This window comes from Geotrypetes seraphini, chromosome 3 (assembly GCF_902459505.1).
Source record: "Geotrypetes seraphini chromosome 3, aGeoSer1.1, whole genome shotgun sequence".
Classification (NCBI taxonomy): domain Eukaryota; kingdom Metazoa; phylum Chordata; class Amphibia; order Gymnophiona; family Dermophiidae; genus Geotrypetes; species Geotrypetes seraphini.
The window spans coordinates 237,743,029-237,757,588 of NC_047086.1; the positions used below are offsets into that span (position 1 = coordinate 237,743,029).

A 14,560-nucleotide genomic window follows, 5' to 3' on the forward strand; every position below is an offset into this window, starting at 1 on the left:
AAGACAAAACCAGAAATAACCGAAATCGCCAACTTCCTAATGTCACTGGACTTTCCTAATCCAGACGCAGAAATAACCCATGAAAAAGGACACAAACTAGACTTAATCACCTTCTCCCACAAAGAAACAATAGACCCCAAAATACAATATTACCCAGGACCCTGGGAAAAATGCATCTGGTCAGACCACTACATTGGTAAGTTCAATTTACACTAGCTAAAACAGAATACACAACAAAACACAAAAACGTCAACACGAACACAATAACCAGCCGTGGCATTATTAACCCAACCGAATTCTGGACCCACTACGAGTTACAGCCCATAACCAATGAAATTCAGGACTTCCCCACAAGATGGGAAACTTACAGCAAAGAACTCCTAGACCAAATAGCACCATATAAAACATACAAAAAGAAAAATAGACCACCAAATGAATGGTTTGACTGTGAACTACTAACCACCAAACAGGAACTAAGAAAATTGGAGAGAATCTGGCAAAAAACAAACAATGAATCAGACAAGACAAGCTGGAAACAAAAAATGAAAATATACAAAAATCTGATCAAAGAAAAACGCACTAAGCATTATGCAAAAAAAATTGGTACTTCAAAAATAAACAGCAAAGAATTATTCAAACTAGTAAAAACAATAACCGACACAACTCAAATACTGAAAAAGGACAACGAGCCCACTCCATCGGCACAAACCCTAGCCAACTTCTTTCAAAATAAAATCGTTGAACTAAGAGCAACTCTACCCACAACCACAACAAATGCTCTTCAATACCTCGAACCCCACGACCAAGACACCAGAGTAGACATGATATGGGACCACCTCGAATACCCAAACTGGCATCAGTTCCTAAATTTATTCAACAAGTACACCAAATCTAACTGTCTACTTGACGCATGTCCCCCAAAAATTATGACAGTTGCCCCTCCAGAATTTAAAAAGGAACTATTCGCATGGCTAACAACCGCCCTTACAAGCGGAACATTAAACAAAAAAATGGGTTACATACTAATCACTCCAATCCCTAAAGATCAGAAAACCTCTTCAGCACTGACATCCAATTTCAGACCCATAGCAAGCATTCCCCTTTTCACAAAGATACAGGAAGGATTGGTCAACCTTCAACTAGTAAACTACCTGGACAAATTTACCATCCTTAGTGAACACCAATCAGGATTCAGGAAAGGATACAACACAGAAACTGTCTTAGCCTCCTTACTGAACCACCTCTATGATCTCTTTAGCAAAGGCAAAAGCGCACTGATTCTACAATTAGACCTCAGCAGCGCGTTCGACCTGGTAGACCATGAAATCATGCTACTGTGCCTTGAAGTAATAGGAATTTCTGGAAAGGCAAAGAAATGGTTCCAAGAATTCCTAACAAACAGATCCTACCGAGTAATCAGCAATGGAAACTACTCCAAACCATGGAAAAACCCATCAGGCGTGCCTCAAGGTTCCCCACTATCGCCCACCCTTTTCAATATCTATATCGCCTCCTTAGGCCACCTCTTCCAAAAACTAAACTTAATACATTACATTTACGCAGATGACATATCCATTCTAATCCCCTTAAACGACATCACAAAAGAAATTATAGACAACCTCTCAAACATAATGACCGAAATCGATAAATGGACCACCAATTTCAAACTGAAACTAAACGCAGAGAAAACAAAAGTCTTTCTGGCTTCTCCTAATGACAAAATTACGAGAACATCGATAAAAATAAACAATCACGAATACCCAATATCCAAAAACATAAAAATACTCGGTATCACTCTAGACACACACCTAACTATGACTGGCCACACAAACTCACTAGTGAAATAATGTTTTTTCACGCTATGGAAACTAAGGACCATAAAAAAATACTTTGATCCAACATCATTCAGGCTGCTGGTACAGGCACTGATCCTATCCATCCTGGACTACTGCAACATCATCTACCTGGGTATCCCACAAAAAACAATAAAAAAACTGAGACTAATTCAAAACACCGCCATTCGCCTAATTTTCGGACTAAGAAAAAGTGACCACATCAGCCCCTACTATAAAAAGCTACATTGGCTACCAATAGAAGCTCGAATATTATTCAAATTTGCTTGCACCTGTTTCAGGCAAGCCTGGGGACTAGCACCCTCCTACCTACAATCTCACTTCATCCTATACAACCCCACCCGTACAACCAGAAACAAAAACATCTTTGCATACCCAAAGATTACAGGCTGCAGATACAAATCATACCTGGACAGAACTTTTAAGTTCCAAGCGAACAGACAGCAAGTTTGGCTGAAAAACTACATAAACGAACCCAATCTGACATACAGTGCATTCCGAAAAGCGATCAAAACCGCCCTCTTCGCCAAATTCATTGACTAAAACTGTCCCCTCCCCCATTAGGACTTCCCCGCTGTAAACACCTTTTCTCTCTCTCAAGAAGCTCCTTTCATGTATTCAGGTATTCTCTACCCATAGAACTCCACTTAATATGTTAGTACCAAAGCATTCAGGTACTCACTATCCATAGAACTCCAATTAATACGTAAGTTTCCCTTTTAGATTATTGTTTAATATTTAGACTCATTGTATGGTATTGTACTTAGACTTACTGTATTGTATTGTATTTAGACTCATATTAATGTATTGTATTGTATTGTATTGAGACTCATTGTTCGGTATTGTAAGTAGACTTATTGTATTGTATTAAGACCTTTTGTTATTCGCTGAATGTCCAGCCTTCTTACAATGTAAACCGCCTAGAAGTCGCCTGACTATGGCGATATAGAAAAATAAAGTTATTATTATTATTATTATAGTATATTTCATTGCACTGTTCTTGAATTGAAAATTAATAAAGATTTATTAAAAAAAAGAAGAGACTCCATCCTACAATCCTGGGGGTCCACCCTCTACCAGAATAGTATTCTTATTGGCAATGGCCAAAACCACAGCATTCACAACCGAAAAAAAATCCTTATCAGGTTCAGAAATAGGATAAAGCTGAAACACGGTGTGTACCAGTCAAAAAGGAGCATCCGGAGTCTTCCATTGAACATGTACTATATCCCAGAGATACTGATGCATTGGAAAGGAATGGAAAGCCGTCCAAATCACCTTAAAAAGATGATCCACCACCCATGGAAATTCTTTGGGGTTCTCCTCAAAACGTGAGACAGAGGACACCTGAAGAATAAGCTCTTAGACATCTTCAATTTCTTTTTTTTTTAATTGTAATTTAGTTACCTTCCCTCCTTATGGTATCAAGTTTTGTTCTCAAGCTGTCTTTTGTGGTCTCTGATAATACCATTATTTTTTGTTTTTAAACTGAATTGTAAACCACTTAGACGTTAAGATAGGTGGTATATCAGAGTGGTCCATTGTGCCCAGCAGTCTGATCATGCAGCATCCCTTAGGTCAAAGACCAGTGTCCTATTTGAGTACAGTCTCACCTGCGTACATTCTGGATCAGCAGGATCTTATCTAACCCTTTCTTGAATCCCTGGAGGGTGCTTTCCCCTATAACAGCCTCCGGAAGAGCGTTCCAGTTTTCTACCACTCTCTGGGTGAAGAAGAACTTCCTTACGTTTGTATGGAATCTATCCCCTTTTAACTTTAGAGAGTGCCCTCTCATTCTCCCTACCTTGGAGAGGGTGAACAACCTGTCTTTATCTACTAAGTCTAATCCCTTCATTATCTTGAATGTTTCGATCATGTCCCCTCTCAGTCTCCTCTTTTCAAGGGAGAAGAGGCCCAGTTTCTCTGATCTTTCGCTGTATGGCAACTCCTCCAGCCCCTTAACCATTTTAGTTGCTCTCCTCTGGACCCTTACAAGTAGTACCGTGTCCTTCTTCATGTACGGCGATCAGTGCTAGAGGCAGTATTCTAGGTGAGGGAGTACCATGGCCCGGTACGGTTCATAGTCAGCTGCGCACGAGACACCAGCGCGCTGACAATGGAGGGCAGATAATTCAGCGCAAGACACCAGCGCGCTGTGGGAAAACTTAGTTTTAAAGAACTCTGAAGCAAGGTGTGAGTGAGGAACCACCTACACTTTACTGCATAGTGTTCGTGCTGCTGTTGTGGGGGAGGGGGGTTGGAACCCTCCATTATAGAGAAAACTGAACTTTTTCTGATTTTTTGGGAGAAAAGTTCCGTTTTCTCTATAATGTGGAGGGTTGTACCCCCACCCCCACCCCCAATGGCAGCACAAACAGAATGCAGTAAGCACCCCCCGTCAGAGCTCTTTAAAACTAAGTTTTCCCGCGGCACGCTTGTGTCTTGCGCCAAATTCTCAGCGCTCGATTGTCAGCGCACTGGTGTCTGGCGCACGATTGTCTCGTCACCGCCCGGTACAGCGGTATGATAAACTTCTCCAATCTGTTCGGGATCCCCTTCTTAATCATTCCTTGCATTCTGTTTGCCCTTTTTGCTACCGCTGCGCATTGCGTGGACGGCTTCATTGGCTTGTTGACCAGTACTCCCAAGTCTCTTTCCTGGGGGGTCTCTCCAAGTACCACACCGGACATTCTGTAATTGTGTATAAGATTTTTGTTACCAACATGCATCACCTTACACTTATCCACATTAAACCTCATTTGCCATGTCGCAGCCCATTTCTCAAGCATGTTTATCTCACGTTGCAGGTCTTCACAATCCTCCTGCGTCTTCACTACTCGGAATAACTTCGTATCGTCTGCAAATTTAATCACCTTGCTCATTGTATCAATTTCCAGGTCCAAGCACTGAACCCTGCGGAACTCCACTTGTGACGCTTTTCCAGTCCGAGTATTGTCCATTCACCCCCACTCTCTGTTTCCTCTGTTTTTAATCCATGTGAGTATTTCACCCTTGATTCCATGGTTCGCAATTTTTTGAAGTAGTCGTTCATACGGAACCTTGTCGAACGCCTTCTGAAAATCCAAATAGACAATGTCGACCAGGGCATCCTTGTCTATATGCCTGTTTACTCCCTCGAAGAAGTGCAGCAAGTTCATCAAGCAAGAGCTTCCTTTGCTGAAGCCATGCTGGCTGATCCTCATAAAATCGTATCCATCAAGGTGATCAATTATGCAGTCCTTTATCAGCATCTCTACCATTTTTCTGGTACTAAGGTCAGACTCACCAGTCTGTAGTTTCCTGGATCTCACCTTGAACCTTTCTTGAAGATCGGCATAACATTTGCCACCTTCTAGTCTTCCGGAATCCTTCCTGATTTGATTGACAGATTGGCTATTAGTTGAAGCAGTTCAGCTATAGCCTCTTTCAGTTCCTTGATTACCCTCGGATGGATGCCATCTGGTCCCAGGGATTTATCATTTTTAAGCCTATCAATCTGCCTGCATACCTCTTCTAGACTGACCGTCAACCCTGTCAGTTTCCCATCTTCGTTTCCTGCATATAGTTTGTCAGCTTCCGGTATGTTGTGTATATCCTCTTTGGTAAATACAGACGCAAAAAATGTGTTCAGTTTGCCAGTGCAGAGTTTCCCACCAAAGAAGAAAAACCTGCTGAACAAGGCATCAAAGCTGAGGGCACTGAAGAGGCCTGAAAACGCAAAGCCACGGTAAGGGAATCCTCAGAAATGCCCAGCGCACCGATAAGGGAATCTCCAGTACCTTTGGCAGTACGGGAAGTCCGGTCTTCCCCCCACCCTTCTGGAATCCCCAGCACTGTTGGCAGTTAGGGAACCTCGAACCTCCCCACTGTCCATGCACCCTATTCAGCTGCCAGGAAAACCCTTGAGCCAAAACTAGCAAGGGTTCCACTTCAGGCCACGAACAAAAACAACAAAGGTCGGCCACATTAAGCCCTCGGTGGGAGCACACTGAGTTCTACTTCAGCTTGCAAGAAGTGCTCATTGTTAAACACAAGGTAGGCTGAATAAAACCAGCAGCTGAATGGGAGAAAAAAATATGAATGAACATAGTCCCTGTAGTTTTATACCGTACTTACAGTAATTGTGATCTATTGTGAGGAATAATTTGCCTCAGGTTTTTTTATTTTTTTAAAGAAAACTTTAAATTAGAAGGAGCAGACCCCACATGCACTCAAAACTGTAATCTTTGCCTGTCGTTAGCAAGACGTACAGCTGAAGCTCCTCTAAAGAAAAGAGTGGGTAGGGAGGGGAAATGGAGGGAGAGACTCAACCACCCGAGTGTGACACCCCCGAGGTGGTAATGGTCCCGCAGGACACCAGCTCAGTCTGACCAGAAAACAGAGGCACATAAAGAGGCCACTGCCTAACCTTTCCAACAGACCCTGCCAAGTCCTAAAAGAAGACTACATAGGCTTACCACTTCCACTTGCTGGAGACTGAGAACAGACTGATTCTATGAGGGATTGCACAACCCAATTGTACTGTAAGAATTCTTAGTCTCCACCTGCTGGCAGAGGAGAGTAAACCCATCCGTCTGTGCTGGTCTGGAGGGACAATAAAGAAAAATGTCTTTGCTTCTGAAATCTCCTACCAACTTTACATTCTACAGAGCCAGCCAGCCCGTTAGAGATGTGGCACAACCACACATTTCTGATTTGTGTATGATCTTCACAGAGGGTACCTGCAGAAATCTAATATTAACTGAATGCAAACAGAATTTTAATATTGTTATTCATTGTCAACTATTGAATAGTGCAAATATTAAGTGCTTTTAATAAGTAAAATTGCAGCTGGGCTAAGAGGTGTCATTAACAGACCTGATAAAACACTGGAGAGAACTTCCTTAGAGCCCTAAAAATGAACACAAACTGTTTTAAATTGCTAGAGAAAATAATTCTGCTCGAGAAGATTAAAGAAAACATTCATGCTCAGCAATCAGCTACTTAGGCAGCACATATGGATAAACAGTTTAAGACACCGACCTATTTTTTAAGTTATATCAAGAAAATATGGCATTAAAGCATTTTCCCATTCCCCTTCTTCCACCCACCCCCCTCCAAAAAAAAGACAGGTGTGTGTGGAAAAATAAATATAGTGCAATGTCATCTTACCATACAGCTATCCATGTGAGTCTGGATAACATCAGGATCCACTTCCTTCACATCCAGCACGTGCAGTTCTGCTTTCACACTGTCCAACACACGCTTACAATCCAACATGCGCTGCTCAAAGTTAGCAGGCTTCTGGAAGAGCTGGAACTTTGTGGACACTTCTCTGAGCTTCCTCTGTTTCCATTAAATGAAAGAGTGAACAGGGAATGATATCAAAATTAGACTAACATGCATCTTACTCTGCAACGCCACATCTCTGCTGTCTCGTTTCCCAACATTCCATTCAGGTTAACTTCACCTTAAACACGCCACTCTGGGGTAATTCTTTAAGGAGGTGATAGCATTAATGTATCAGTTCTGCACATTGTACAGAGCAGTTTAGAATATCAGCATATACACAAGTATGTATGCGCACACACATATGTATAAGGCAATATTTCATAGCTATTAGTTTTATACTGTACTTACGGTAATTGTGATCTATTGTGAGGAATAATTTGCTACATTTGGGTTCCCTTCCTTGTGCAATGGGCAGAATAAGGTTCACCCCAATACCTAAAGTAAATGGACTGGATTTACTATTACCTAACAACTGCCACCCAGTTTCAAGCATTCCTTTTGTCACACCTAAGGATATATTAGGTTCTTACCTGCTAATTTTCTTTCTGTTAGCCTGTAGAATGGTATAGTCCTTACGAATGGGTTATATACCTCACTGTTACCAGCAGGTGGAGACTGAGAACAAACTTGTATATCAGGATAGCTTCCCTTCTTGCAATCCAGTATGCCGAATAGCCAAGCAGAACCAAGGAAAGACTTCAACTGAAAACAGTAAAACATACTCCGAACAGGAGTGTAAAAACAACATCTGTAAACAACTGTTGGAACATGTGTAGAACTTAATCCTGATATAGAAAATATCGCCACAGCTCACCAGCTAAGCCATAGCTGCTGTTCTTAATTCTCCCCGGCCCTAGAAAACTACTAGAACCTGCAGAAAAAATAAAATCTGCACGCGAGCAAAACAAAAACCTGCAATCACCGCACAAAGACAAATAGGGTAAGGGACTATACCAGTCTACAGGCTAACAGAAAGAAAATTAGCAGGTAAGAACCTAATTTCTCCTTCTGTAGCGCCTGGTATAGTCCTTACGAATGGGACGTACCAAAGCAGTACCAATCAAGGGTGGCCAACACCAGAATACGTTCACCGAATACCGTGTCCCAACACGCTTGAACATCCACATGGTAGTGTCTGAAAATAGAATGTAGTGATGCCCGATTCAAGGGAAACAATTTTGATTTGATTCGATTCAGCCTATTGAATTGGTTTTTCGATTCGATTTTCCTACACAATTGGGTGATTTTTTCAAACATCCTGGTGGGTTTATTTTATAGTCACTTTAATATAGAGAGATGTTAGTTATGACACTGTGATACTCAAAATAACCTAATATCTTCTATAATCACAGCTCTAAGTGAAAATAATATTATATTTAATTTGAATTGTGAAAACCTCAGACCTGAGGTTTTCACAATTCAAATTAAATATAATATTATTTTCACTTAGAGCTGTGATTATAGAAGATATTGGGTTTATTTTATAGCCTCTTCACCCCCTTTGCCTTCTCTTAACCACACTGGCGCTGTAGTGTAAACAAAATAAACAAACAAAAAAGACTTTTCATCTCTCTCTTAAATCCTAGCTCACGTTTGCGGTCTAACACCAGCTCTGGCAGGATACACGTTTCACATCTGACATATTGTAATCACAAAACAGAAAATAGAATTAGTTTTTCTACCTTTTGTTGCCTGATCATTATTCAAATCTTGTTGGTCCCAGGCTCTGGTTGTCTTCTGATAACTTGCTTGCCAGGGTCTCCTTCTTTCTTCTTTCTCTGTGCTAATCATCCATCTGCCATCCCTGTCCTCCCCTTCCGTTTCCCTTCCCTCCCCAGGAGGTCTGGCATCTTTCCTTTTTTTCTTTCCTTTTCTTAACTACCCTTTCATCCAGCATCCAGCATCCTGTCCCCCCTGAAGGCCTGCCTGCCCCACTCGGAGGGACTGCTCGCCCCCACCCCCCCGGCCTCCCTGCACCGGCGTTTACCTTAACGAAGCAGCCTGCAGCAAGATTGCGATGCCCACGATATTTGCACTGCTTCGGAGCTGTTTCCTCTATCGTGGTCCCACCCCTCCTCTGATGTCAGAGGACCCACAAGAAGGACAAAGAGATGATCTGATTTCCTGATCTCCTGGGTCCTCTGCATATAAGAGCGAAGGACCCGATGACATCCAACTTGCGCAACTGTCTCTGCTCGGAAGAGCCCTCCCAGCTACCCAACACCGGGAAGACCACTACCTGATTAACATGGAAAGGAGAAACTACCTTTGGCAGAAAAAGAAGGAACAGGCCTCAAGACAACCCGCTCCCTAGAAAACTCCAAGTAGAGAGCCCTACAAGAGAAAGCCTGCAGCTCAGAAACACGTCTAGCTGAAGTAATGGCCACCAAGAAGACCACTTTAAGAGTAAGGTCCTTCAAAAAACAGTCACCCAACGGTTCAAAAGGTGGGCGCACTAGAACAGACAGAACCAGATTCAGATCCCGAGATGGAACAGAGGGTCATACGGGAGGCTTGAGCAATTTGTCTGCCCGCAAGAAGTGAATCACATCTGGAATGGCAGTCAAACGCTGACCTTTCAACAACCCATGAAAGGCTGACAAGGCCGCAAGCTGAACCCGGAGAGAAGACCAAGCCAATCCCCTGTCCGGGCCATCCTGCAAGAACTCTAAGATGGTAGGCAAGAAAGCGTGAAAATAGGCCACTCCACAAATAAACTCCTATTTCTATTCAAAATGTCCCCCTGCAATCAGTTAATAATATTAAAATTTTAGGGGTGATTTTCGATAACAAACTAAATTTTCACGATCATATTAGTAACATTATGAAAACTACCTTTTACAGATTACATAAAATTCGATCTATTTCTAAATTTCTATGTCCCAAATCACTTAATATCCTTATTCACTCTTTGGTGATGTCTAAAATCGACTATTGCAATTCTCTTTTCAAAGGAATTGCTTTACATGAAATAAAACATCTTCAAATTATACAAAATGCCTCAGTTAAGCTAATAACCAAATCTAGAAAGTTTGATCATGTAACACCTCTTCTTAAAAATGCACACTGGCTTCCAGTTATTCACAGAATAACGTATAAACTTTGTATAATTACCTTCAAAACCCTTTATAATAAGACTCCCGTTTTCTTATTTAAATTATTAATTCCATATTCTGCAAAGAGAATTTTAAGATCTAATGAACAAAACCTATTGTCTATTCCTTCGTTGAAAATTATAAATACAAGACGACAATTTATTTTTTCAGTTACTGCACCACAGACTTGGAATGCCCTCCCTATATTTTTAAGGGAAGAAAAGGAATTTGGAAAATTTAAAAGTAACTTAAAAACATTTCTCTTCAAGGATGCCTTTGCAAACTAATTTTATTATCCTACAACCCCATTCTATTTTATTTTATTATATTTTGTTATTTTGTTAACCTTCTGTATTTTCCCTTAATGTTTTCTCTTTACTTTAAAGATTTGTATTTCATTCCTCCTTACCTAATGTTATGAATATGTTAAACTGAGTGTAATTCTGTCCTTTTTTTAAGTATTTTTATTTATTGTATTGTCACCTAACAAATGTAAATTTTAAACTGTACATCGCTTAGAAGTATGATTAAGCGATTAATCAAGAAACCTAATAAACTTGAAACTTAAACTTGAAACTTGATATGTCAAACCCTCACATAAGCCTGAGGGGTGGAAATCCTACGGGACCCCAAGAGAGTTGAGATCACTATATCTGAATACCCCTTCTTACCTAGATGATCCCTTTCAAGAGCCAAGCTGTAAGACAGAAGGGACTCGGATCGAACATTGGAATGGGACCCTGAGTCAGAAGGTCGTCCAAGAGAAGCAGAGGAAGAGGATCTGCCACTAGATGCCTCACCAGATCTGCATACCACAGCCGCATGGGCCAATCTAGAGGCACCAGAACCACAAGGCCCGGATGGCGAACTATGCGGAGAAGAACTCTGCCCACTAATGGCCATGGAGGGAACACATACAACAGCCCCTCCATTTGCCATGGTTGAACCAGAGCATGCAGGCCCTCGGCCTGACCGTCTCTGCGAAGACTGAAGAAGCGGGGCGTTTTGGCGTTGACATCAGGTCCATGAGGGGCTGACCCCCCCAAGACTGCAGTATCAACTGAAAGGCCACGGGGCTTAGACACCACTCTCCATAATCTAGCATGTGATAAATTAGGAAGTCTGCTTGAACATTCTTTACTCCGGCTATGTGGGAGGCTGATATTTCCTGAAGATGAGACTCTGCCCAGACCATGAGCAGAACCATCTGCTGTGCCACCAAAATGCTCCTGGTGCCCCCCTGATGATTGACATAGGCAACAACCGTGGCATTGTCCGAAAGAACCCTGACTGACTTTCCCATCAGAAAGGAATGGAAGCCTAACAACACCAGATGGATGGCTCTGGTCTCCAAGACACTGATCAACTAAGAAGCCTCCTCCGTGGACCAGGTGCCTTGAGCTGAGTGACCTAGACACTGAGCTCCCCAACCGAGAAGACTGGCACACATAAGCAGCACCATCCACTGCAGCTGGTCCAGACTCGCCCCTTGTATAAGATGGGAGGTCTGGAGCCACCAACAAAGACTGCACCGAGCCAAGCCCGGAAGCGGAACAGGATGATCCAGACTGTGTCTCTGAGGCGACCACCTCCGAAGAAGAGCATACTGAAGAGGATGCATGTGGACCTGTGACCACCTCACTACATCGAGAGAAGCCGCCATCGACCCCAAGATTTGGAAGATCCCCTGTGCCCGAGGACACCAGGACGCCATAAGCAGGTGAATCTGAGATTGCAATTTGCTTACCCGGGCCTCCGGAAGGAAGACCTTCCCCCCTCAAGGAGGTGTCAAACAGCACTCCTAAATACTCTGGCTCTTGGAAATTGACTACCCATCCCAGCGATTGCAGAAACTCCACCACCCGAGCCGTGACCAGGGTGTTCTCCTGGAACGACTTCGCTTGAATCAACCAGTCGACCAGGTAGGGATGAACTAGAATGCCCTCTTTTCGCAACGCCGCCACGACGACCACCATCACTTTGGTGAACGTCCGCGGAGCCGTGGCCAGACCAAAGGGAAGTGCACAGAACTGATAGTGTTGCCCCAAGATCGCAAAGCGCAGGAAGCGATGATGGAAGGCATGAATAGGAATGTGTAAGTAGGCCTCCGTCAGATCTAGAGAGGTCAGAAACTCCCTTGGCTGAATCGCCAGAATCACAGACCGCAGAGTTTCCATGCGGAAGGAAGGCACGTGAAGAGCCCTGTTGACCCCCCTTCAAATCTAGGATGGGCCAAAAGGTCCCTTTTTCTTTGGCACCACAAAGTAAATCGAATACCAACCTGTGCCCCACTCCAGGGGGAGGGGGTACAGGAACCATCGCGTGGAGATCCAACAATCTTTGAAGGGTCTGGCGAAAGGCCTGCTGCTGCCACGCCACCTGTGAGGGAGAAGCGAGAAAACAGTCTGGCAAGGAACATGCAAAATCCAGAGCGTCCTAAATCACCTACAGAACCCACTGATCGGACATGATGTCTGCCTACTTTGGATAAAAATCTCTCAGCCGGGTGCCCACAGAACCAAAATAGACACCGGCAAGGAGTCTTTGGGCAAGATGGGTGTCAGGGGACCCAGCGGGGGCGCTACCCGCACCTCGGCAGACCCCACGAAAGGACTGTATGTGCTGGAAGAACCTGCCTCTAGAGAGCCCAAGAGGCTGAAAAGAAGCAGCCCCTCAACCAGGGCAGAAGTGATGGAAATCACACCCATGAGCAGCACCACCTTGAGCCAGCGGCCTAGGCCTATCCTCAGCAAACGAGACACTTTAGAATCAGTGAGCATCTGAACCAACCTGTCCAGGTCCTCACTAAACAAGAAAGATCCTTTAAAGCAGGGGTGTCCAACCTTTTGGCTTTGCTGGGCCGCACTGGCCGAAAAAAATGTTTCTTGGGCCGCACAAACATGCAAACGCTGCAGCAAGACAGAGGAAGGAGCCGGCAAGACGGTAAACACACAGGGGCAGCAGAAGAAAAAACTGCATCGCCCTTGACCGGGGCCGCACAAAATACTTCACTGGGCCGCAGGTTGGACACCCCTGCTTTAAAGGGAAACTTTGTCAACTTAGCTTTAGATGCCAAATCCGCCTAGCAAGTGCGAAGCCATAAGGCACGGCGAGCTTCCACTGTAAAAGCCAACGACTTGGCAAGAGGTCATACATGGCATCTGAAAGATAAGAAGCACCCAATTCAATCTTTGCCACCTTGCACTTTAGCAATTCCCAGTCCTCAGATTTACTGCCAAGCACATGCTCGGCCCAGCGAAAACACATCCTAGCCACCATCCTGCCACACATTACCGCCTGGACCGCCAGAGCTGTCACATCAAAACTCTGTTTAAGGAGGGACTCCAACTTATGCTCCTCAGGGACCTTCAAGGCTGCACCAACCTCAACAGGCACGGTATGCCGCTTAGAGATAGCCAAGACTACCAAGTCCACCACAGGTGACTTCAGAGTGTCCCTATCCCCTTCAGGAATGGGATACAGGCGGGCCATGGAGAGCGCAAAACAAAAGGGAGCTTATGGCACCTGCTACTGTGCAAGCATAATGTCCCGAATATCCTGAAGTATAAAAAAAGAGTGGGAAGCAGAGCGGATCCCCTTAAGCAAGGGGTCCACCATACGTGGGGGCTCTGATACAGTGTCCTCAAAGTGCAAAAACCAAGGCAATCTGAAGAATTAGTTCATGAAGCTCTTCCCGCTGAAAAATGCGCACCAGACCCATCTTCGCCAGCAGTGGGGTGCTCGAACCCCTCGCTGGTGGAATCCGGCTCCCCAAGAGGATCATGGAAATCTCCCCAAAAGTCTAGGTCCTCATCAACAACATCTTGCTCCTCTGGGCAAAAATCCTCATCCCAAGAAACCCGCGGGCGCTTGGATGAGAGAGGAGTAGAGGGGGGCAAAACCGCCTCTGTATCGGGCCGCACTGGGGAAGACATTGAGGACAAACACATACACACACACACACACCCCTCCCCCCCCCCCCCCCGAGACTGGACATGGAACCTCCAGCCACCAGCACATAAGCATAAGCTTTATAGAGTGCCAACATAAATTCAGGGGGAAAAAAACCCTGGCGGCCCCAAGGGACTCCCTGCCCAGCAGGGGACCTTGCCATACCTTGCCCCTGTATGTCCAGAACAGGGGGAAGGTCATCTGAGGTAACAGAAAAGAAGGAGGAGGTTCCTGCCAAAATTAGACCTGAAACTACCAAAATCAGAGCTCCTGCGGCCTGTCGTGTCTGAAAAGCCTGGGACTTTCCTGATACTGAGGAACCGATCGATGCGAAAAGGGAATCAATCCCCAGCTGCTCCAGCAGTAAGGAAATTCTTCGCAAGGTACATG

At 44.2% G+C, this 14,560-nt stretch overlaps 1 protein-coding gene across 3 annotated transcripts in view; it reads right to left on the bottom strand.

The window, feature by feature from the left end:
- The window catches only part of UTRN (utrophin), a 1,286,828-nt gene that overhangs the window by 876,422 nt on the left and 395,846 nt on the right, over nucleotides 1–14,560 (bottom strand). For all 3 annotated transcript variants that reach the window (XM_033935605.1, XM_033935603.1, XM_033935604.1), the window contains one exon: nucleotides 7,005–7,178. In XM_033935605.1, coding sequence (XP_033791496.1) covers nucleotides 7,005–7,178 — 174 coding nt within the window. The remainder of the gene's footprint in view (nucleotides 1–7,004; nucleotides 7,179–14,560) is intronic.